General features: G+C 39.0%; 1 protein-coding gene across 3 annotated transcripts in view; it reads right to left on the bottom strand.

The window, feature by feature from the left end:
* The window catches only part of Ssbp2 (single stranded DNA binding protein 2), a 266,016-nt gene that overhangs the window by 174,656 nt on the left and 64,218 nt on the right, over window positions 1–27,142 (bottom strand). For 2 of the 3 annotated variants that reach the window (XM_028760092.1, XM_028760094.1), the window contains exon 2: window positions 6,703–6,775. In XM_028760092.1, coding sequence (XP_028615925.1) covers window positions 6,703–6,775 — 73 coding nt within the window. Of the gene's footprint in view, window positions 1–6,702; window positions 6,776–10,502; window positions 10,520–27,142 lie in introns of those variants that run through there. The other variant, XM_028760093.1, reaches the window with a different exon arrangement.

Genomic DNA, 27,142 nt, shown 5'->3' with positions numbered 1-27,142 from the left:
TAGCTTCCAGTTGAGTTCTGCCTTCAGGAGATGCTAGCAAGAGATCAAGAGCAGGCAGAGGCCTCTGGCTCCAAAAGTGAAGCAGTTGGCAATTTTGAGTATCAGCAACATCTATGTACACATAGGAATAGGTGTGGGGGGGTGGGAGTTGGGGTGATGGTCATATATATGAGGGTGTGCTAGAGGCAAGAGGTCAGGATGGAAATTTTCCTTGAAATTATCCTCCATGTATTTTTCGGTAAGGGCTCCAGCTGAGCCCAGAACTTGCTAATTGACTACACTTGATGACCACCAAGTTCCAAGCACAGGATACAGGTGGGCTCTGCTGAATCGAGCTTTTGATGTGGTTCAAAACTAGAGTATGAGTTCAGCTCTGGATGCATGTAACCAACAAACTAACACTGGTCCATCTCCACAGCCTTGCCACCAATACCTTCTCTGAAGCTCTGATCTTGGTACCACGGCACCTTATTAACCAATAGAAGTCCCTTCAAGAACAACTCTGTAGTGGACCAATAGGCCCAAAACTTTTTTTGTTTTCCTAAATTCTTTTGTACTTTTTGAATATGAGCCAATTTTTAAGATGTTAACAACATAAAGGATTAAAAACCAGTCCCTGAGTGAGTATCAGATCTATCCAATTCATTTTCAAATAGAATTCCTGAGACTTCTAATCTAGATAGAATGTTCCCACTCATTAGAAATTAAAAATTTGATGTATAAGTATCTCCACATATCAAACTAAATGAAAATAAATCCAATTGAAGTAAAAAAAAAAACTTAAAAGTTGAAACAAAAGATATTTAACAGAAGAAAAATCTAACTGTGCATTCAGGTAAATAATCTAAAACCACGCTGTTCTATTCACGTGCAGCTCCCAAATTTAAATGAAGTTAGTTGAACATTTCTCAGTTGTCTCTGCCACATTTCAAGTACTGCACAGTCACATGTGACTGTCAGGAGCCTTACTGAACAGTCTAACCACAGCCTTCCATAAGGAGTCACATCAAACAGCACTGCTTTGCTTTAGAAGGAAGAGCAAAAGATCATATATATATAATTTTGAGGAAAATTCCTCAACAGTCCTGTGCTGTTTTTGGTTTTAGCTCTATTCTAAATGTCTTTTGGTGGCTATGAGCAACAGGCTATGTTGTAATACTCCACAGGAACAAGAGAAGTCAGTGTCCCTCCACTGAAGTCCACAAATGGCATGGAAGCCTGGAGATAACTTACATTAGCTCTTAGAGCTGCAGGTATTTTACTAGAAAGGGTGACACCAAAAAGTCAGGTTATTATAGGTCATCCAAGTGATGGACCTGTGACACACCCATGTACACGGAAGACGTATATTTACTCTTGTGCCCACAAAGTACATACACAAAAACAGAAAAAACACTAAACCACAAAAAACAGTTCCTGGTCACAAGTGTAAAAGGCCACACCTTGGAGCAGTCATTACCTTCGAGATACTATTCTCTACACTTACATGCGCCAATCCATTTCTTTCATAATTAAGACAATCAGCTAAGATGTAGAGCATATTCAAACTCAAGACATTTGGTTAAAAGGTACTTATAGGTTGAACTATATGGCCTTCAAATTAAAGCTCAAGAAATTGGCTACAATTTTATTTCCTTCTTTATATAGGTGAAAAGGAGAACAAAGTTTGAATTCTACACTGTCAAATAACTGGGCACTGAAGAAGCAGCCCATTCATTAGGTGCTGCAATGCTACTATTTTGAGCCAACTTGTTGGCCAACATGACAAAAGAGGCTACCAAGAGTATAAACTGTAAAAAGAAAGGGGAAACGGATAACTCTACAATATTTTAATTCTTGCTGTTTGTTTTGTTTTGTTTTCATGGGAGGGTTTCTCTCTGTAGCCCTCTGTATCCTAGAACTCACTCTGCAGACCAAGCAAGCTGACTTCAAACCTATTCACTTTCCTTTGCCTCCCAAGTGCTGGGATTTAAGTCATATACACTACACCTGGCTAACATTTTAATTCTTAGCTGTATTTGTTAAGAACATTCAGCCTCATTTCCAAGCATGAATATTATAAAAATTCCAAGACTCAACAGGAATTCTCTTTGTTACAGAAACACTGTAACAAGAAAAAGACAACTAGAAATGAGCATGGGGTAATAAAGCTGACCTAGAGTTAAAACTTCCTCAACAGTTTGCTGCAACTGCATGTTACTGGTCACGAAGATGGAGCAGACCAGGGCTGTGTGCTGAGTTGTCACTCAAGAGCATTTACTCCTCTCCTACTAGGAGTAAGAGTCATTCCAACTATATTTAGGTTTGGGACAGTGATAACTAAAAATTATCAAAAGTAACACTGAACCCATTAGAACAAACTGAGAACAGTTTGACCACTACTGAGTCCAGTGTTTTCTGTTGAATAGAAAAGGGGAAAACCAATGGAATTCCTAAGTTTGTGAATGAGTGGGTCTCTCTGTATCTATATCTTTTTGTGTGTGTGCTTTTTATGGGTTCTTTTCCTTCTGTTTGTTTTGTAATAGTCCAGTATCTTATACTTTATTTTATAAAAGGGAGGAGTCGGGCTGACATCATCATGTTCTTCACTCTTCTGACCAACACCAAAGTCATCGAGAACAGTCCGATTTCTGACAGCTCAGGTCAAGGGCACTTTTTAAAGAATTATGCCCAGTGACCGGGCTGAGAAACAGAGTAAACGCCATCAGCAGTTCTGATCGGTCCTCCCCAAGTATAACAACCATCCCAAGGAAGTGGAAGAAATGTCTGGCAGAGTAATCCGACTCAGAACTTACTAACATAACAGTCACTTATAACCTCATCAATCCTGAAGGAGAATTTTGCTTTGAAAATATTACATCAAAGTAACTACCTCAGTCATTTCTTTATCAAAATACTCAACTCAAATAAGCCATTTACAGTTCTGAATGAGGTAAAAATCTGGGACTAGGGTAGAGAGGAATGATAGACTATGAACAGTCATACACAACCAAGCTGGTTAAAGAGTCACTCTACAATGAGCATGCTCTAACTGTGTGTGTGTTTCAAGTAAAATTAAGAGAGAAAGCAACTCTAAGAAGGGTACAGAACTCTAAAATACTACATTTAGGCATCTCCCCCCTCCCCTCCCCTCCCCTCTCCTCCCCCTCTTCCTCTCCCTCCCCATCTTCCTCCCTCCCTTCCTTCTCCCCCCTCCATGCCTATAGTCAAGGGACATTAAAGTACAGTCTTAATGATGTTATTCTTTTAATTAAAATTCCATGGGCTCTTTCATCAAGAAGATAATGCAAACATTGTCTCACTATAGTATGTAATGGTCTTCCTGTGGGGGCACCTGCAGGCTGCAGTAAAATCTTAAAGCTAACTGCTCTGAGAAAGCCTTCCCAGTGAGCAGTGACATCTAAGGTACATAAGTGGAGAATGGTTCAGGCAGAGGACTGTAACACTGAGCACTGCCCAGAAGACAGAGCCTGGTGTATGTAGTACATACAGCAATCACAGGCAGACACTTACAATGTAAGGGAATAAAAAGGGATTGAAATATAGCCAACTAAAATTATCAAGAACTCCAGCACATATGCAACAAAGTAGTATCATAAACACACTCCAATCTTCCATTTCTAAATTAAGAATACTCAAAAGACTATATATTCTATTGTTTTTAAACAATTATAAATGTGTACACGTAGTTTTTATATGTAAAGATTCTACAACTAAGGATGAAGCGTCCTTTGATATGACCTGCTGCTCCCCTCTCTCTGCTGCTCTGCACTCACTGTACACAGTGCTGGGCGTCAGCACAATTACTCAAGAATAGCATGTGCTTCAGTCAAATCTTCCACCCCAGCCCAACCTGGCCTACTTCCTTCCCCAGCCTCCCTTCTGCTTTAATGATGTGTGTGTCTGTGTGTGTGTGTGTGTGTGTGTGTGTGTATACATGCACATGTTCATGCATACATTTTTATGTAACTACTGAAGTCAGATCTGCAAATGAAAGAAAACATATTTTCCTTTTTTTAGTTTGGTTTATTTTACTCAGTATGATGATCTCAAGTTGTATCTGTTTTCTCAGAAAATAACATCATTATATTATTCTTTATGACTGAATAAAACTTTACTGTGTATATTACTATTTTTTATTTATCTCTCTATTTATGGACGCTAAGTAATTTGGCTATTACAAACAGCAGTGTAATAAGCATGAACGTACAAGTGTCTCTGTGGTGTACTGACTTAGAGTTCTCTAGTGTTAGACCCAGGGGGGGTATGGTGGGTCATATGGTAGTTCTGTATTTAGTTCTGTGAGAACTTCCATACAGACATTAGAAATGGGTAAGGATTCCCTTCACCCACATCCTCACTAGAATTCTCCATCTGTCTTAGCTACTCCAGGAGGAGTCGGCGTTCCTGGGCAGTCCCACCATGCATCTGTGCTTCATCTTCATCCTCTGAAATCACCATCTCATTACCTTGCTCACTGACTGAGCTGTTTGGGAAAGCCTCTGAAATCACCATCTCATTAGCTTGCTCACTGACTGAGCTGTTTGGGAAAGCTTTTGGTGTTACAAGTTTTTGAGTTCTTCCTATGTTGTGGACGTTAATCCTCTTTCAGTTGTATGGCTAGCAACGATCTCTCCTGTTTGTAGAACGCCTTGTTACTTGAGTGTTTACTATTCAGCCTTCCATTTCATGTACTGATTTCATAATCCCATTTGACAATTCCTGGGTGCTATTTTCTGAGTTTTAGAGATTTATAGAAAATCTTTATGCCTATGACTCGAACTATTTTCCTGATACTTCCATGCAACAGTGGTTCAAGTCTCACATTAAAGTCTTCAACATATTTGCAACTGATTTTTGCAGACTAAGAGGAATTTAGTTTCATTTCCCTATGTATGGATTTTGATTTACTAGCACCATTTTCTGAAAGGCTTCTTATTGCCAGTTTTGCTACATGGCGATCAAACAAGAGTGGCTGTGGCTTTAGGGTTTAGTTCTTGCATGCTCTACTTCATGGTTCTACACATGCTGGTTTTGTTATCGCAGACATAACATAACTTGAAGTTGTGTGCTTTAATACCTCCAGCATTGTTCTTTCCTTCCTCAAGATTGTTCTGACAATCTGGGGTTTATATGAGCTCATGTGAATTTTGGCATTCTTTCCTATCTCTGTGAAGGACTTTGTTATATTTTGATAAAAACTGCATTATCTCTAAACATTATCCTTGGTAATATAGCCATTTTTTCACTATACTGATATTGACAACCCATGAACATGTGAGGTCTTCTAATCATCTGGTGTCTTCTTTGATTTCCTTATTTGGAATGTTTAGTGGCTGGCATTAGAATGGCCACCACAGAGTCATAAAATTGAATGCTGGGTCAGTGTGTAACATACGAATTTGTTTGAGACCAAAGGAATCATACAAAGCAGTCCCAGCTGTGGTTGCACACAATGTACACCAATGTCCTTGGAAATAACAGACAATGTGAATTCTAGTTCCATTAACTCATTAACCTGTGTGACCCCCAAGTTAATCATGTACCAATTAATAAAATAGCAATAATATTATGTATATTATTAATTCCTTATAACAATTTAAAATGATAAGTGTAATACACCTTGGAACATGATGTGGCCACTAAGTAACAGAATTCGACACCCTCATTATATTTATCATAATTAAAGAAGGAAAATAGAATTCTATTGCAAGAACGTTCAGACTCGGAGCTGGAAAAGTGAAAGAGGAGCACTTGCCTTTAGTTCCAGCTCTCAGAAGGCTGAGGCAGGACTATGGCAAGTATGAGGTCAGCCTGTTTCCTACAACAAAACCAACCACAACAGTGAAGGAAAAGAGAGACTAGCCAGAGCTTGAAATAAGATGATCAGAAATGTTTCCAAATAATCAACTCTACTCACATAAAATAATAAACAAATCCACATTATCAAAACTTGTTAACAATGCTAACATAAGATATTGTTAAAAATGTGTGCAGGAGGGAGGCTTACTGTGTGTGGAGGCACGTGTGGGTCCATGTTACATGAGTACATGTGCACCTGTGTGCAGGTGCCCTTACTATTTATGCTATGTATGTGGATATCAGAGGACAGCTTACAGGAGTCTGTGCTTTTCTTCTATAGTGCTGCCCTAGGGATCCAACTCAGATCATCAAGACACTGCTGACAAGAACTTTTACCCAAACAGACATCTCACTGGCTCTCATCTACCCTTTCTCCACACAGGGCCTCTCGGTGGCCTGAAATTTGATGGGCAGGCTGGGCTAGTTGGCCTGTGACCACCAGGGATCTATCTGCCTGTCCTCATCTCCCTTGGACTGGGAATAGAAATGCACAGCACCACAATCAGATTTTAGTGTATGTATGTTCTAGAGTTTAAACTGAGCCATCTCCTCAGACCTAGTGGAAGGTTCTAAAGCAAACTGGCTTTCTTGCTTATTACTGCCATGTTCAGGTAACTTTCTAAGGGAATAAACGGTTAGAAGGTTTACTAGAATGTTTTAAGTTGGACAGAAAAGGGAGTTAGTGATACTGAAAACACTTAGAAAAAAAATCTAAAGACTGCATTATACAAAAGGATACCTAAGCACTTGCTATAAAACAACTTTACAAGCCATCCTTCCAGTCTATTTTTTTCATTCATTTATATAGCAAATGTAGTGCAGAAAATACATAAAACATACCTCTGATAAAAATGTCTGAGCCGATTTCTGAGCTCCTACATGGAGCAGATATTCATACACGTAGAGCGCTAACCTGGAAAACACAAAGCATTCACTGAGAAGAGGACATTTGAGATGTGTTTCGTGCACATCATTCTACATCAAAGGCATTTACACACTAATAGTGAGAGAAAGTAAACCTTTGCCCACACCATTTCATGAGAGTGTACCTATATTCAAAAAGAAATTTAATTATACTTGCGTATTCTCTTTTAGAAAAAATAACTGAATATATACTGTTCTCTTAATTTATCCCACTTATACAAACATCGTATTTGTTCTACTTAACATAATCAGTAGTTTAAACCCCAGGTTTAAGAATTCCTAAATCCCATTTTAAGGTAAATTTTTTCTCTGATTAGTAAAGTCAGTGAGTTAACTGATTGGACTGTATTATTTTTGACCTTTTGGTGGACAGTACTGTTAACTTGTATTTAGTATCAATTTTAACACTTGTTTAGAAGCTTCTACTTTCTTCTTGATCTTTAGATCTGATTATTAGATCAAATAATATTTTAGCTTACAAAACAATATTTTAGCTCACAGCTAATCATGCCATTACCATACTTCAAACATAATAAACTAATCATTTGGGGACTTATAGCTTAAAAGCTAATACAAAATTATATACAAATTTATTATTCAAATACAGAATGTTGTGGATTCAGAATTTTTAAACTGTACCACATGGGTCAATTTCAGTTGAGCTGTTAAAATACTATTCCCAAGCCCAATGAGTCTGCAGCAGTGTTTTAATGATGTCGTGGACAGATTCCCAGATATCTCACAACAGGGCCGTTTCCACTACAGTATACTGACCAATACTGATTACCGTAGATAGTGCAGGGTAACACTAACCACAGTAATGTACTGCTACACCACCCTTCCTGCCAAGGGAATTTTGATTATTAAAGATTGATGGCATCTGTAAAAGTGATAATGTTCTTCACTCCCATGAAAACACACCAAACACCTGTCACAGAAAAAAAGAAATCCTATGCAAATCAAGCTGTCCTGTCCATTTAATTATTTCTCCATTTCAGAATCAACAGGTATTTTACTGGGAAGCACTAAGCACCACTGAGTAAACATTCACAAAATTACCCAGATAAATGTCTGCAAGTGGCAGTGAGTATGCAGTACAGTTGAGAAGCATGGGTATCCCTCCAATGTGACGGCGCTCTTAGGTCACTGCTTAGCTCTCTTCCTACCTAGCACGTGTGATGGCTTTCAGAAGCCTTATCTCCCAAGGGAAGTGTGGCTCACCCTGAGCACACCACAAGGAATACAGGCAATGTCCCTTTAGTTTAAACAAGTATTCTTGCCAGTGACTGAACACCCATTGAATACACATATCCTACATCCCTGCCTCTCCATGAGCCACCCAATCATACGATTCACTGGCTATGATAGCAAATTTTACTTTGAAAAGACTGAAATGGACTATCTTTCTGGCTAGATCTAAAACCTCCAAACCATCTGCCTGTGACCAGATGCCTGACTGCTACATACGAAGAAATGCCGTTTCCTGTAATCCCTTGTGGCTTGTAAGGCCCTGGGTCTAAAGCCCACCAGTATCCACTAGCAAGAGATGGGACCTATGTCAAAGGCTGAAGGAAAAAGATGTTCTACCAAGTGTGAGGAATTTGAAGGAGATAGAATGAAGCTGACATACCTTGATTTTTTTCTGGAAAAGAGGCACACACAGTAAGCACAGTGTACAACTGTTTCTCTAATCCTTTATACTGACCATGTCCAAAATTAATTTGCCTTGTCCATCTGCTTTTATGGCTCTTGTGTTTAAAATTAATAATAATAATAATAATAATAATAATAAAAGTTTCTTTGAGACTCAGTTTCATTATCTGTCAAATGAAAGAATACTTTCCTTCCGTTAGTGACAGATTAATTACTGTTATAATTTTGGCTGTGACATAACTTGTATAACCAAGTCATGTATGAATACTAGTGCTTCCTGCTTTTGAAGAGCCCACATATAGGAGTACCAAGAGCTTTCAGCATTAGATACAGATACTCTGTATGCCCCAATAGTTCCCCACAATAACAGCACGGAAAACACTCAAATAAGACTATCTGAAAGTTCTTGTCTTGGGGTTATCGTGGATGTGATGAGATGCCATGATCAGAGCAAGATGAGGAGAAAAGGATTTATTTGGCCTACACTTCCACATCACTGTTTATCACTGAAGGAAGTCAGGACAGGAACTCAAACTGGGCAAGAACTGGAAACAGGAGCTGATGCAGAGAGGCCATGGAGGGTACTGCTTACTGGTTTGCTACTTATGGCTTGTTCAGCTTGCTTTCTTATAGAACTCAGAACACCAGTAAAGGAGTGACACCACGCACAATGGACTGGGCTCTCTCCCACAATCACTAATTAGGGAAACGTCTGACAGCTGACTCTTATTGAAGCATTTTCTCAGTTGAGGTTCCCTCCTGTCAGATGATTCTAGCCTGTGTCAAACTTACATGAAACTAGCCAGCAGAGTTCTGGAAGAAGGGTCTGCAGTAAAAGATACTGTCTGAAGACAATTATTGCAAGAAATAGAGAATAACATTTCTTCATCTGTCCAGGTAAGTTACAACACAAGTTCACCAAACATAAAGAGCGACAAGAAGAAATCTGGATCCAGTTCTTAATCAAACAGGATGATTATAAAAATATTGAATTTGCTAATATTTGAAAGTTACAAAGTTTTGAACTAACAATTTCGCTTTCTTTTTATGGTCTTTCAGAAATTTAAGTACTTTTCATAATATACAAAAATGAGTAATGACTTAAAATATAATTTAAATATATAAAAAATAATGGTTTTGTAGTAAAATGTCACTCCAACAGGTAGAGCCAATTTTTTTATTCTTGACACTACTCTGATGAATGAAAAATCCTATCAAAGATTCATGAGTCAAATATCTCTAAATTATCTTTCACTTCACTTGAATTCAGTGATGACAAATGGTTCTGTTTCCATTTTGCTGCCTTCTTTTATTTAGCAAGAAAAAATATTCAAATAAATGAAGCCTGAAATTTAAAGAGTTGTTATTTGTCATGTTTAAACTATATGGGTTATGTATTTTACATTCATAACTATGCAGAGGCCATATAGAATTAAAACCTCAGGAAAAAAGCTGCCTTTAATCTCACAGCATTTAACTATCATGATCTACTTCCAGTACCCTCAGAGTAGGTATCCAGCAAACACTAATGAATGAATGAATGAATGAATGAATGAATGAGGAAGGAAGGAAGGAAGGAAGGAAGGAAGGAAGGAAGGAAGGAAGGAAGGAGAGAAAGACTCTTAGATCAGCCACATATATGGCACTTAAGGAGTCATTGGGACTTGTTCTCTCAAGGCATTCAAGGGCAGAAATGTAAGATTTTTCTCTTAGGCACCAATTCTAGCATAGCATCTCCTCAGAACACTTAAGCTTTGGCCGCTTTGCTTTGGTCACAGGACATAAAGACATCAAGTGGTACTGACCACAAAAGTGTCCACCCTGCTAGCCAGTTTTCATAGTAGGAAATAAAGCAAGATTAGGAAATCTCAAAGGATGGCAGACTGTTTGTAAAGGACATCTTATAAATCATGAGTAGTCTATATTATATTCTATGGTCTATATTAAAAAATAAAAAACTCACTTCCCATGCTTAGACCTTAAATCCCAGTATTGATGACTATAAAAGTATTAAAGTATCGATTCTCTTGTGAAAATAGTAAAACAACTGTGTGAGAACTTACATTTTCTCTTCAAACACCCACTTCATGTGTGTCCTTGTGCTCATCAGGGAAAGCCTTCCGTAAGTACTCCCTGCCCCTTAGATAACTAATTAGGATTGACCCTGCTAGAGTCATAGAACTGTTCCTGAAACATCATTCCCTACCCTGATTTACTTCTGTTTGTGACTTCCTTGTTCATTCCTGATTGATGCCTTCCAGACTCCAGACACTAAGTCTTCTTTCAAGACTGCCAAAGGACACCAACTTGTGACCATCATGCCCACTTCCTTCTCCCAAGCTCTCTGAATCACCTCAAGGAACGCCCCACCACCCATCTTCCTTATACCCACAGAGAGGAACCCACCCTGTCCTCTTCTGCCTCAAAGCACCAAAGACTGGTCATCCATACACCAAGAGCTGGGTCACAGATCCTGGAGAAGGAAACTTATGATAGTAATATTTAATTTACATATTTGTGTTTAATTATTTTTAAAAAGAGTAAATTCTCTTATGTCTTTCAAAGACATGCCAGTGGAGAAAAGACACCTCCCTTTCTCAGCCACTACATAATCCCAGTTTGACCAATGACACATATCAGTGTCCAAATTTAACTCCTGGGTGATAAAACGCCAATAGTTTGTCAGATTACAGTCAGCTAAGGAGTCTCAGGAGGCATCTGGCAGCCACCAAAAGGCTACTCATGGGACTGTAGCAGTTATTAGCAGTGAAACTAGATCAGCCAGATCAAATGTTTAATAGCACTTGCCACCTGGTGTTAAGGGGGTGTGAAAAGTTAGAAATCTGGTTCTAACACTGTCTTTTTAAACTTCCTCACCATTAACAGTTAGGCTACAAAACAGACTTGGAGTGTCAAAAACTGTGAAACCACACAATAATGCTAAAAACCAATCTTTTTTTTAAAAAGTCATACTAAAAATGTCTGCTTCTCCATATTCTCCACATCAGGTGGCCCAGGAAACAACACAAATGAAAGTCTTTCATTAGGTAGATGGATAAGTTAGACGCACACAAAGACAGTTACTTTGCTGCTGTCTCATGCTGGGAATTAAGGCAAACAACACATGGTTAGGTGTGCCCAGAAACAGAAACCACTTGCCTCCTGAGATAGGAAGTTAAAAATTACACATTTAAAAACAACTTTGGAAAGCTGCTAAGAGCAAAGATGAAACAATAAGAATTAATTAAGAACTAATCAGCAATTGCAGAAATACAGTTGCTAATAAAATTTAAATAAAACTTCTATCCCAGGCCACCAAGATTACTCAGACAGTAAAGGTACTTGATGACCTGAGTTTCAACCCTGGAACCCACCTGGATGAACGAGTTGTCCTCCTCTGGCCCCCAGATGTGTACTGTGGAGCACACCCAAACGGATGCACATGGAGTTATCATATAAAAAAACACTGAACCTTCCATCCAAGCTTAACTAAACTCTATGGGCTAGAGACACTAGAGGCTATACTTGAAAACAGTATTTACTCTGGTTTAAAGTGAAGATAATCCTCAGGCTCCTACCTGCTGTGCAATCCCAAAGCACAAATGACATCATGATCTGCTTGCTAAGTGTGCTGTCCTCAGAGAGCGGCTATCATGCACATCCAGAGCACTAATGACGACATTACTGCTCATGAAACCTTGGAATTTTCCTGTAGTTGACTTTGTTTCAGTATTTAAGCAGCAGACCTAGTAGTTCCAGTGCTTGCCTTGCTGTAGCATGCAACCTCACTGCAAGCTTGGTTCTGAGCATCTCCCACGTCATGCAGCAAGTGACAACAAACACTTCCTCAAACAAGTCGGCTCTGATTCCAGGCAGACTTTCCTGTTGTGAATTGAAGTGTTTTTATGTGTATACAAAGTCTTCTACCTTTTTAGAAACATATTTGAACTATAAAAACAAAGGCTTCTCCCGTTTCCTAGTTATCATTCCTCATCATGTATCAAGCTGGTTAGTCTTCGGATTTCATGTGTTGGAATGTTTGGTTTTAAGAACTGGTATTTCAGTTACTTTAATTTCATTGAAAAATTATTAAATAAAATTTGACTTAGCATTATTAAACAATTTCCAACAATTCCTGGAATGGCCCTAACTGTACTTCTACTGTGTGTTTGAACCATCTATGTGAAGTGACATTCTCAGCATTAATGGTTATAAAATCAAAGCGCCAGTCAATACTGACAGGTGTTAGAGATGCTTTATGCCACGCAGTATCAAATGTCTGATCAAGATTTAATCCACTGCAAAAATAAACAAGAATATTTATCTTCTTACAATACAAATTTGCTTTCATTGCTCTTGATTTTTATTAACTATGAGTATATAAGTGTGTGGCACATGTGTGTGTCCACAGGCATGTGCAGATGTGTGTACCTGTGTAGAACAAATGTTGATGATACTGGCTGTCTTCACCCATCCCTTTTCACCCTTTCTGAGACAGAGTCTAATGGGTCAGGAGTCACTGTCTCCCCGAGACTGTGTGAGCAGCAAGTTTCCGGGACCCTCCTGTCTGCCTGCATAAGGAGATGCAAACTTTTTGTTTTTAGAATTTCACGTATGTACATCATTCTCTCTCTCCCTCCAATCCCTGTGTCCCTCCAGCTCATTTTCAAGTTCATAGTTTCTTAATCTTATTTATAATTGGTACATGTATGTATATGTCTTAGTCACTGTTCTGTTGATGAGGAGAGATACCATGACCAAAGCAACTCTTACCAAAGACAGCATTTAATTGAGCTTGCTAACAGAGTCAGGTTTAGTCCATTATGGCAGGGAGCATGTTGGTACACATGGTGCTAGAGCAGCTTCTGTGAGCTACATCCTAATCCACAGGTGGGGGTCAGGGGTGGGGGCCAGCATGGGCTTTTGACACCCCAAAGGTAACATACTTCCTCCAATAAGGCCACACCTCCTAATCTTTCTAATCCTTTCAAAGAGTTCCACTCCTTGGTGACTAAGCATTCAAATCTACAGGGACCAACTCATTTAAACTACCACAACTCGTGTGTGCGTGTGTGCGTGTGCGTGTGTGTGTGTGAGAGAGAGAGACAGAGACATATATATGCATTCATATTAAATTTGTAAACACAACCTGCTGAGATCATTTAGTGTTGTTCAAATATTTCTAGCAACTGATCTTCCTAATTGGCTAACCCATCAAGAGTTCATCCCTGTCAAACACTGATTATCCCACTCTTAGCAATCAATAGCCTACAGCTCTTCCTCTAGAGCTCAAACAAGTGCGTCACAACCCCTTTTGGGGTTGAAAGAGCCTTTTATCGGGGTTGCATATCAGATATCCAACATGTCAGACATTTACATTATGATTAATAACAGTAGCAAAATTAGTTGTGATGTAGCAACAAAATAATTTTATAGCTGGAGTCACTACAACGTAAGAAACTGTATGAAAGGGTCACTGCTTAGGAAGGTTGAAAACCACTGTCCTAGATGCTAAGATTCATGAGAGGTGCCCCATCCACGTTGGCATGTGTGCTTAAGATCAGTCCCAGTAGGTAGTGCTGTTTGGTTGGTATTAGGAGGTGTAACCTTGCTGGAAGAAGTCTGTTACTGGAGTTCCAAAGCTGCCTGCACCTGCCAATTCTAGTATGCGCACTCACACTCTCTGTCTCTCTCTGTGTCTCTCTATCTCTCAGTGTCTCTCTCTCTGTCTCTCCCTCTCCCTCTTTCTCTCTCTCTCTGCTTCCTGTTTGTGCTATGAGGTTTGAACTAAGGTTTTTTAGGTGTTTGCTTCTCCAGCTAGCACTGCTGCACCTGCTGCCTCCACTTCTTCATTGTGAATTCTGACCTGAAAGAATAATCCCAAATGCACCTTTTCTTCTATATGTTCCTGTGCTCATGGTGTTTATCACAGCAATAGAAAGTAAGACAACTGCTCTCTTCTTCCTGTCAAATAGGGATCCTAGCTTCAAAATAGAAAGGATCAAATAAATGACTTGTGAGTAAAAGACTTGGCCAAATTACTGAAACTGTATACATTGTCGCTGCTACAGGGGGAACAAAATACTACTAAAACAGTATCTGACAATATCAAGTAAAAAGATCTATACCATACTGTAATAATGAGTATTGTTATCCTGTGACATTCTGAAGTTAACCTTAACTTTGAAATGAGGTCAATAGGAAAGGAAAGAAGTCATTTAAAAAATTTAAGCAAAGTCAAAACGTCCTAGAATAACTTATTAAGAACTTGTGGCTATATACTTAGAGCTGTGTGTGTGTGTGTGTGTGTGTGTGTGTGTGTGTGTGTGTGTGTATGTATATATATTCTCACCAAAAAGGACACTATTGGTTGGTAATTAACTACCTTCTCCACACTGAGAAAACCACTACTACTTGTTGCTAGAACACAGTGGGTGTTGAGGTTTAACAAGGAGAATTACTGCTAACCTGCTAGCAGGCATCCCCCGGCAGCCGCACTCATATGATCATCACACTGCATCCCAGCAGCAACTAAAGACACCATGGCACCAGCCCAAGACAACATTTAACAGAACTTCACCAAAAAGACAGAGGCAGTGATTTTTTCCTGAGCTTCTGTGGGTCAGTTTTACAACATAATGACTTCATGCACACAATTATTAACAGCTAAGGTAGAATAACTAACAAAGTACTCTTAAGTAGCATAAAAAATTATTTAACTCAGCCTGATTTTTTTAACACAAAGTTAGGCTTTCCTTTTTTAAAAGGAACAGACTATATATATTGATAAGGCCCCCATTCACTTTTGAAATTAACCATGGTAGGTTTACGTGCTATGGTATACAAACACTGATCCTGTATTTCAGAATATCCCATTTTGACTACTTTTAATCAATTTAAGCATTATTTAAATGTCTTTTCTTCAAATTCATTGTAGAACAAAATCACATTAAGTTATACTAAATAGCTTTTTTTAAAAATTATTGGCTCACATTAGAAATCAATGTTTTTATTGAAGTTCTCATTAAATTGTATATTGTATTTATTCAAGGTAACATTATCACCATTTACAACGCAAATTCAAAGATAGAAAAATAAGAATTATCTTTCCAAATTACTTCAAAAGTCAAAAATTATCTCAGTAATGCTGATAGTTTGGAGCTGGGAAATGCAGCTAAGGGTCACAATGCTGCCTCACAAAATGCTGCTTCACAGGCACAAGCCTTGGGTTCAATCCTCAGCACCATGAAGGAAAAAATAATAATAATGAAAAATTTTAAATATCTTTGTTCCTGAGGATAGTGTACCTCTATCTCTAGATTTTATTAAAGATTTTATGACAACTTAACAAGTAGCAAAAAGAGAAAAATAATATGTATGTCAACGTCTATGGAAAACATTAGACTGTATGTGAATCTATAAATACATAGCAAATGGGAGCATATAGAATAAATACCATGAACTATATAACACACAGACAATACCACATGCTGGCGAGGGGGGAGAGCAGCAGAAACTTCCTTCACTGTTAGGGGAAACAGAAAGCTGTACAGCAACTTTGGAGGACAGCGTGGCTACTTCATAAAATGATGTAATTATACTGTGATTGTAATTACATATTGTGACTGTTAAGGGAAATAATTAAAGGAACTAAAATCAATTTTTTAACAAACAACCTGGCACTTGTGCCCCCTGGTATTTTCCACATAAAATAAAATGTGTCCACACCAAAACCTCTTGCTCACAGCTGCTTTACTGTAACTACCCAAGCATGACATCAGTAGGTGAATGGAAGGGGGAACTGTAGCACAGCAGCAGGCAGACTATTACTCAGTGACAAGGATGTGAGCCTGCGCACTGCTAAAGGTAAGTCCCACAACCCATCTACCTACAATGCATTTGGCAAAGTCTTCAGTTATACCTACATCACCATCACTAAGCATGTATATTAGTACACATTATTAAGCACGGCTGGGGCTCAAAATCACCTTCTGTTCTCTGTAAAGGATTTCCACAAAGGTTTTCTAGTAGCGAATCTTAGAAATGTCAGTCTTGCACTTCTCAGTGTACAGGTGGACGAGCTTGGCTAGACAGGTCCCAGAACTTAGATGACACCCTATTAACTAAGTGGACAGGGCATTAGGCAGATGGATAAGGACTTACGATTATACCCATAGAACAGTACATCTCTCTGCCCTCAGCAGAGAAGCTATTTGCAGTGGCTGGTGACTGACTAACAGAGCCCCACAACTAGTCAAGGTGCAGAGAGTAAGACACTTGCAGTCTATAGCATAACCCCTCCTGACAAACTTGGGGGATAATGAAGTCAGAGGGGGCAGAAAGGGATACGGGCCAAGTGACTGCAAGGAAATAGTATGCTTGGACATAGCAGGGCCGCTGCACATATGACCTCATAGAGGTTGGGACAGTATGCAGGAGATCTGTGCAAGCCATAACCAGGCTAAATCCCACCCTGGAGAGGAGCTACTGAGAGAGAAAAGAACAGCTTTTTCTGGTAGTACAGCCCCTGCTAAGCTCACCATTCTCAAGCCGAAGGCTTCAGTGCTTGTCAAGGATTCAGGGTGGCAAACCGCTTACCATGCAAGATTGACAGCCTGAGTTTCACACATGCGCGCGCGCGCGTGCACACACACACACGCACACACACACACACACACACTATGTGAAAAACAAAGAAAAATGTCATATGTGTTTGTGATCCCTGTGCTGGAAGAAATTTATCTAAGAATTCATAAGTATCTCAAATTGGGTTTAAAAAAAAAGTGGACACAAAGTTCAGTGGGTAAGGACAAGTGGGTGAGTCTCAGAGGAGTTAGGAGAGAGGTGGATGTAATTAAAACACTATTTGAAATTAAAAGCTAATTAAAATTTGAAACTTGTAGACAGAGTTCAAAACTTTAATACCACAGAAGGAAGTGGGCAGGTGGTCAAAGAAATACTCAACCTTAATACAGACATAAGCCAATTTCCTCTCTGAATTTAGAAGATATGAATATATGGAATCATATTTAAAACTATTATTTTTAAAAGCTACAAATAAAATCATAAGAATCACAGGGGTATCCCCATCATGAGAAAATCCATTTCCTAGTCTAAATTCAATACAATTAGACATCAACGGCATTTGCTTTTAAAAACTTTATTACTCAACTGTTTTGTGTGCATAAAAGTATATTCATTCACCGTAGTAGGAGGGATTGTGTATTGTAGTTCATGCATTTATGTATGACTGTGGGTACTGTTCCTAGGATACGGATTCGGGATCCTCTTGTCATGTAGTAGGAGGTACTGTGTATTGTGGTGCACGCATTTATGTGTGACTGTGGGTACTGTTCCTAGGATACGGGAGCCTCTTGGTTGTTTTGAGACAGGGTCACTCCCTGCCTGATATGCCAAACAGGTGAGGCTGACTGGTCAGCAAGCTCCAGAACGTTTCTGTCCCACCTCCACCTTCCAGCATGGGGATGACTGACACACCGGACCACACCGGCTGGTTTGTTTTTCATGTCGTGGGTTCTGGGGCTAGATATCAAACTCAGGGCCTCAATCTTGCACACAAGCAGTTTCCTAACTACACTCTGTGTCCCTGGCAACTCTAAAGCATCTAAAATATGAATTTAGAACTAACAAACAGAAAAATTATGGCAATGGAGCTTTAAAAATTAGTAGCATACATCTATTTATTTTCAAATATCCTAAGACACTCTAAGTACACACTATACTAAGCACTATCAACAGTTAATAAGCTCCTAGTACTTCTATACCTTGGGCAAAAACAAAAAGAAGACAGGAGTGCTGCCCTTGGGGAATTCCACACTTGTTAACGGGGAAGACATGCAACTAAAAGAAGACTGAATAGTAGAATGTAGTATTTACTGGGTATGCAGGCAGTAAAAGCAAAATCAAGGTTTCAGTAGAGAGGGACTGTAAAATGAAATCTTTACCACAGTACTAGAGCCGAGACAGGAGACTGCATGAAGGGAGGCAGTGCAGGAGAAACAGGGCAAACAGGACGTTTTAAAGAAGAATAACGTGAGTGAATTATCTATACTTTGTGGCAATGGTTGCCCACTTAAAATCCTCCGTGTGCCCAAAAGTAATAATAAATGTTCATAAGTATTGTTATTGAGATTTACTTCTACATATCAAGGTGTGATAGAAAAACTAACCTACATTTATACAGTGGTAAATAGCAAAATATATGGCATTTTATGGTTTACAAAATACTTTCACATATGAAAGTAAATCATTAACTAGTAGCGGTGTGGTGCGCTGCCGCACATGCGTAGTCTCCCTCCTGAAATCGCCATTAAACACCAGTAAGGCGAATGCCTGAGCAGCCGGTAACTGTCAAAAACTGACGCAGCCCGACGTGTCATATCTGCCGAGACGCATCAGCCAATAGAGTAGGGACACACCGACCCGATGGGTATATAAGGAGAGCTCCTCTTCCCCTCGGGGTCTTTCCTCATTTTCATTGGAATAAAGCTTGCTGCAGAAGGATCCTGGTGTCCGAGTCCGTTCTTGCTGGCGAGAAGGTGACGCGGGTCACATAGTGGCTTATAATAATTTGATTAAGAATTATTTCAAATAATTTTATTTTACTTTGATTCAACTTAGACTAGATGAAGTTGTATTCTATAAATTTTTAAGTGAAAAGATCATTATCTGGATGGAAGTTCCTAATTAATATTTAGATTACTATGAAAAGAAAATTATTTAATAGATAAAAAACATAAAAATGAAAAAATCAGTATTAGAAAATACAAATTTTCAAATGAAATTACTTCTGATTGGTGATTTTGTGTGTAAAAAAATTTTTTAATGTATCTCTATATAGGAATCAATTGATAAAGGGAACAAATGAAAAGTCAAAATGGAATTAAACAATAGACTAATTTCTAAATATCTAATTTCTAGTCAGTTATACTAATAAGCGTTTTCCCTTCACTGCATATGCTAATGAAAGAAAATAAAAACTAAAATATCTTCACTTCCAAAATTCAGATAAAACTAATCAGATAAGCCCTTTGACTTTAGAAAAAGAAAATTAAAACAAAATTATCAAATTTGAAAACAAAACTAAGGAAATAACATAATTAGCATTCCAAAAGAATAGTGTACTCTGAAACATAATGGTAAACCCAATAAAATTAACTTAACAAAAGTAGCTATAAAATTCTGTCCAAAAACAACAAACAAACAAACAACAACACTGGGAGTGGTATGTTGCTAGAGACATGGAGAGTGGGCCAGAAACACTATTTTCACATCAGAAGCCTTCAATTCCAGAAGCCTTCAACTCCCTGAGGATATCAGATATCTTATGTCACATGCAGGTGTAAGGTAGCAGTGGGGTGCAGAAGACTTCAAGGTCAACATGGCTAATAAAGCACAGGACTGGGGACTGCACTGCTCAAAGTGGAAACTTATCTTACTATATATCAGTAGTCTGTAGGAACTAGAAAGGAAATACACATTTACATAGGAGCAAGAAAAGACAAGCCATGAGCAATGGCTCAACAGGTCAGTGATGCACAGCCCAGAGAGACCATATACTTCATCTGTCAGTACTGAAAGGCAACGCCTGGCCTGGCTCTACAGGCCGCTACGTCAGAGAATGAAACTAAACCAACAGGTTACAATGACCGGCAAAACTTAATTCAACATGGTAAAAACATTTTGTATGAATTAAAGTTATTAAAGAATGTTATGAGGGCTGGCAAGATGGGTCAGTATAGGTAAAGGCATATGCCACACAAGCCTGCTGACCTAAATTCAATCCCAAGAATCCACATAAAGTTTGAAAGAGAGAATCAATTCCACAGTTATCAGACCTCCACATACATGTGATGGCACATGCACAGTCACACTCATACACACCAGACACAAAAACAGGCAATAATAATAAATTGAAAATTGAAAGCAATTCTACATGAGTTTTCAAAAAATGGAAAAACATTATGATCTGGAAAATGTATCTTCTGGGGTTAAAGACTGTGATTCTACCTATGATCACTGAGGGAGTAAAAGGGATGTTGAGGTTGGATATTTTATAGGTTTTATATCAGAAGCTGAGACAACCCCTCCTGAGTACAAAATCAGACAATCCTTACTAAAATATGGTCAGAGGGAACAAATACCTTCCTTCAAAACTAGCAAGCAACTGAGACTAGGAAACAGGAATTTTGAAGCTTAGTCCTCTGAATCTAGGAAGATACTGAAAGATGTCATGATTCCATACCTGTCAAATTATACTGCCCATGAGGGTTACTTTGTAACCAGGTAAAGAACAGGGTGGCAAACTCAATCTACAGAAGTTGAGCCTCAGGCACTTCTAACATAGTTATCTCTAATTCTCCTATCCTGTATTCCTCAAACAAGATAAACTGTGTCTCTAAAGAATGTCTGTGCAATTCCCTCCTGTTCACTGAGGACCAGTGTTCCAAGGTATCCACAGTAAAATAAGGTAGGATAGGAAGTCAAAGGGATACAAATAGGAAAGAAAGAAATCAAAAAAAAATCACTATTAGCAGATGATATGATAGTATACTTAAGTGACCCCAAAACTTCCACCAGAGAACTCCTAAACCTGATAAACAACTTCAGCAAAGTTGCTGGATATAAAATTAACTGGAACAAATCAGTAGCCTACCTTTACTCAAAGGATAAACAGGCTGAAAGAGAAATTAGGGAAATGACACCCTTCACAATAGTCACAAATAATATAAAATACCTTGGTGTGAATCTAACCAAGCAAGTGAAAGATCTGTATGAAAAGAACTTCAAGTCTCTGAAGAAAGAAATTGAAGATGGAAAGACCTCCCATGCTCATGGATTAGCACAATTAATATGGTAAAAATGGCCATCTTGCCAAAAGCAACCTACAGATTCAATGCAATCCCCATCAAAATTCCAACACAATTCTTCACAGAGATAGAGCAATTTGCAAATTCACTTGGAATAACAAAAAACCCTGGATAGCGAAAGCTATTCTCAACAATAAAAGAACTTCTGGGGGAATTACCATCCCTAACCTAAAGCTGTATTATAGAGCAATAGTGATTAGAAACTGCATGGTATTGGTACAGAGACAGGCAGGAAGATCAATGGAATAGAATTGAAGACCCAGAAATGAACCCACACACCTATGGTCATTTGATCTTTACCAAAGGAGTTAAAACCATCCAGTGGAAAAAAGACAGCATTTTCAACAAATGGTGCTGGTTTAACTGGAGATTAGCATACAGAAGAATGCAAATCAATATATTCTTATCTCCTTGTACAAAGCTCAAGTCCAAGTGGGAAAAGGACCTTCACATAAAACCAGATACACTGAAACTAATAAAAGAGAAGGTGGGGAAGAACCCAGAATACCTGGGTACAGGGGAAAAGTTCCTGAACAGAACAACAATGGCTTGTGCTTTAAAATCAAGAATTGACAAATGGGACATCATAAAATTGCAAAGCTTCTGTAAGGCAAAGGACACTGTCAATAGGACAAAACGGCAACCAACAGATTGGGAAAAGATCTTTACCAATTCCACTTCCAATAGAGGGCTAATATCAAATATATACAATGAACTCAAGAAATTAGACTCCAGACAACCAAATAACCCTATTAGAAAATGGGAAACAGAGCTAAACAGAATTCTCAACTGAGGAAATTCAAATGGCCGAGAAGCACCTAAAGAAATGTTCAACATCTTTAGTCATCAGGGAAATGCAAATCAAAACAACCCTGAGATTCCACCTCATACCAGTCAGAATGGCTAAGATCAAAAACTCAGGTGACAGCAGATGCTGGCAAAGATGTGGAGAAAGAGAAACACTCTCCATTGTTGGTGGGATTGCAAGCTGGTCCAACCACTCTGGAAATCAGTCTGGCAGTTCCTCAGAAAATTGGACAGAGCATTATCTGAGGACCCAGCTATACCACTCCTGGGCATATACCCAGAAGATCCTCTAACATATAACAAGGACATATGCTCCACTATGTTCATAGCAGCTTTATTTATAATAGCCAGAAGCTGGAAAGAACCCAGATGTCCTTCAACAGAGGAATGGATACAGAAAATGTGGTACATTTTCACAATGGAGTATTACTCAGCTATTAAAAACAATGAATTGGTGAAATTCTTAGGCAAATGGATGGAACTAGAAAATATCATCCTGAGTAAGGTAACTAAATCACAAAAGAACACACATGGTATGCACTAACTGGTAAGTGGATATTAGCCCAAAAGCTTGCAATACCCAAGATATAACTTACAGACCACATGAATCTTATGAAGAAGGAAGACCAAAGTGTGGGTGCTTCGGTCCTTCTTAGAAGGAGTAACAAAATACTCATGGGAGCAAATATAGAGACAAAGTATAGGACAGAAACTGAAGGAGGGGCCGTCTGGAGACTGTTTCACCTGGGTATCCATCCCATGTGCAGTCACCAAAGGTAGACACTGATGTGGATGCCAGGAAGTACATGCTGACAGGAGCCTGATATAGCTGTCTCCTCAGAGGTCTGCCAGAGCCTGACATATACAGAGGCAAGTGCTCACAGCTAACTATTGAATTGATCATGGGGTTCCCAATGGAGGAGTTAGAGAAAAGACTGAAGGAGCTTCAGGGTTTGCAGCCCTATGAGGAGAGCAACAATACCAACCAACCAGAGCTCCCAGGGTCTAAACCACCAGCCTGGGAGCCTATAGGGAGGGACCCATGACTCCAACTGTATATGTAGGGGAGGATGGCCTTGTCAGGCATAGGTGGGAGAGGAAGTCCTTGGTCCCATGAATACTGGATGCCCTAGTGTAGGGGAATTCAAGGGTGGGAAGGTGGGGGGCACATCCTCATAGAAGCAGGAGGAAAGGGGATGGGGTAGGGGTTCCTGGGTGGGGGGAAATGGGGAAAGGGGATAACATCTGAAATGTAAATAAAATATCCAGTAAAAAAATAATAAGGTAAGATAAAAAGATGTCATAGAAAATACTTTGTCCTAACCACTAAGGAATAGCCAACTGACTCTTGTCAGCTAGTTCAGCAAGGAAATACAAGGCAAGAAGAGTTGCAACTAATAAACAGTACAATGTATACCACTACAAAGAGTTTATCTAAAATAGAGTGCAAGTTCTAAGCACATGTGCCCTTTCTAAACTCCCCAGCTGTCAGCTTTCCAGCACACATAATTTCTATGCCCTATATTAATTGAATCCTTTTAACCTAATCAGCACTATAATTTTAAAATGTACTTTTACCCCAAAACAGTTAAAAGGCATAAATTATACTAATATTGACAATTAGGAAGTCATTGAAATAGAAAATGTGTTATAATAAGTTCATGATACGAATCAGATCACTATACCATTTCAGTGTTTTCTTGGTATATCAAACGATAATTTAAGAATACAATTAAAATAATTTAGAAAAGTCTCCTTTTCCTTAATTCTCTGTCCTAAACATCTGCAAAATTCTAACAGCACAATTGTTTGCAGATCAAATCACAGCCGTATGGCCAGTCCATTTCTTATTAAGCAGCCTTTCTAGTATCCATATTAATACCCCTAGGAGATAAACAATGGAAGTTCCAAAACATCAGAATAAACACATATGCTGTGAGCCCTAATGAATTATTCTCCCTCAACCATGCAAAATCTCAATCTCTCTCTCAATCTCTCTCAACCTCTCTCTCGCGCTCTCTCTCGCTCTCTCTTTCTCTCTCTCTCTCTCTCTCTCTCTCTCTCTCTCTCTCTCTCTCTCGCCCTCTCGCTCTCTCGCTCTCTCGCTCTCTCGCTCTCTCGCTCTCTCTTGCTCTCTCTCGCTCTCTCGCATGTGCACACACACACTTTTAACCCCTTCTGCAGTGGAGACTATAAGATACTACTTGCAAGCCACTCTTCTCGAGTAAGAAACCAAATTCTTAGTGAGGACTGAACCTCTGTTATAAAAAATTATGTGGCTTCCCTCCGGTCTGGGCCTGAGCACTGAGCAGATCCCGGGTGGCAGCTCTGCACCCAATCTCAAAAATCTCAGAGGAAGTGGGCCTCCCAGGAGCTCTAACCTGGGCAGTATCTTAAGTAAGGAGACAGCAACACCTGCCCCAAACAGGGAGTAACTGGGACCCATTGGGACCCAGGAATTCACTCCTGGCCTGGAGCACTAGTTCCTTCCTGTCTGCACCCAAGCACTCAGCAGATCCTGGGCCCCAGCTCTAACCCCAGTAGTAACACCCACCCCACACAGTTCTGAAACAACCAAAATAATAGGAAAGACAGGCTCCAGTCAGAGACAGGGCAGACAGTACTAAGGAGATCCAGATGTCGACAGGCAAGCCCAAGAACATAAGCATCAGCAACCCAGGGTACCCGGCATCATTAGAAGCTAGTTCTCCCACACTAGAAAGTCCTGAATTCCCCCATATCAACAGGAAAGCAAGATTCAGATTTAAAGTCACATCTAATGATGATGATAGAGGACTTTAAGAAGGACATAAATAACACATCAAAGAATTTGAGGAGAACACAGTTAAATAGATAGAAGCCCTTAAAGAGGAAACACAAAAATCCCTTAAAGAATTACAAGAGAATACAACCAAACAGGTGAAGGAATTGAACAAAACCATCCAGGACATAAAAATAGAAGTAGAAAAAAGAAAGAAATCACAAACGGAGACTATCCTGGAGATAGACAACCTAGGAAAAAAATCAGGAGTCATAGATGCAAGCATCACCAACAGAATACAAGAGATAGAGGAGAGAATCTCAGGTGCAGAAGATACCATAGAAAATATTGACACAACTGTCAAAGAAAACGCAAAATGTGAAAAGTTCTTAACACAAAACGTCCAGGCAATCCAGGACACAATGAGAAGACCAAACCTAAGGATAATAGGTATAGATGAGAGTGAAGATTCCCAACTTAAAGGGACAATAAATATCTTCAACAAAATTATAGAAGAAAACTTCCCTAACCTAAAGAATGAGATGCCCATAAACATACAAGAAACCTACAGAACGCCAAATAAACTAGACCAGAAAAGAAATACCTCCCATCACATAATAATCAAAACATCAAATGTACAAAACAAAAAAAGAATATTAAATGCAGGAAGGGAAAAAGGTCAAGTAACATATAAAGGCAGACCTATCAGAATTACACCAGACTTCTCAACAGATACTATAAAAATGAGAAGATCCTGGACAGATGTCATACAGACCCTAAGAGAACACAAATGCCAGCCCAGGCTACTAAACCCAGCAAAACTCTCAATTACCATAGATGGAGAAACCAAGATATTCCATGACAAATCCAAATTTACCCAATATCTTTCCACAAACTCAGCATTACAAAGGATAATAGCGGGAAAGCTCCAATACAAGGAGGGAAATTATACCCTAGAAAGAGCAAGAAAGTAATCTTCTTCCAACAAATCCAAAAGAAGATAGCCACACAAAGATAATTCCACCTTTAATAACAAAAATAACAGGAAGCAACAATCACTGTTCCTTAATATCTCTTAGTATCAATGGACTCAGCGGTCTCTATAAATTGGCTAAGTTTTAGAAGCTATGCTTTGTGTTTCTCATAATTTCAGTTAATTCAGTCATTCTAGATTTCTGACAGGGTTGAAGACTTATAGTCTCATGGCCAATCCCGGCTATTTACTTTGAGATAAAAGACTTGAGAGGATGGTTTTCAGCTGACATTCATTCTAAAGCCAAGAAAAAAGCCAGGTTCAGAACTAAGTCTTTTAGTTTGGAGAGATGACAGAGGTTCTAGTTAGTGAACAAAATGTTGGACTGGGTATTAGGTCTATCTTGTACCTTACTGATACAAATTGGTATAGTTATGCTCTAATTGTATTTTGAGAGAAAAGTTTTATTTTAACAGGAAGGGTGATATGTAGGAGGAGCTAAGGTGGGAGGAGTAAGGAGAGGAGGAGAAGTAAGGAGAGGAGGAGCAAGGAGACAAGACAGACAGACAGACAGACAGACAGACAGGAGAACATGGAGGTGGATGTTCACATGTCTCCGCCAGTCAAAGATAGTTGGTATATCTAGGTTGGGTATTGGGTTACACTTCTGAGCAACTTGTTATTGAGCATTACCAAACTTATAAAGCCTTTGATTAACATTTTTTTTAAAAAGTTACTAATAAAAAAAAAAGGATGAGGAGGGAGGGTGATGGAATACATGTGATAGGAAATCAGATGAGGAAACTAGCTGGAGGAAGAAAGGGAATGGGCAGAGGGAAACAAATCAGAACTCTAATGACACATGTATGAGGATGCTGTAATAAAACCCAGTACTTTTGTATGTTAACTTAAAATACTAATAAAGAAAAAAATCAGGAAGGAGGAGGGGGGATAGGATAGGGGGTTTCTGGGGGAGGGATGGTGAAAGGGAATGACATCTGAAATGTAAATAAATAAAATATCCAATAAAAAATTATGTGGATACATAACTATAGCAAAGTTTAGCATTTATCTTTTGTTTTTTGGTTTGGTTTGATTTGGGGAGGGAGTTGTTGTTTGTTTAGATTTGGGGGCTTAAATGATTATTATCTTTTAGCAAAGTTAGTATTTTTGTTGACACCTGACATTATTAATGAGAAAAAGAAAAACAAAGAAGAGGAAAAAGAGGGAAGGAGAGGGAAGGGGAGGGGAGGGGAGGGGAGGGGAGGGGAG

The sequence above is a fragment of the Grammomys surdaster genome, unplaced genomic scaffold (genome assembly GCF_004785775.1).
Source record: "Grammomys surdaster isolate TR1022 unplaced genomic scaffold, NIH_TR_1.0 126391, whole genome shotgun sequence".
NCBI lineage: Eukaryota > Metazoa > Chordata > Mammalia > Rodentia > Muridae > Grammomys > Grammomys surdaster.
The sequence above is the reverse complement of the archived record's forward strand: the minus strand, read 5'-3'. Positions and strand labels throughout refer to the sequence as shown.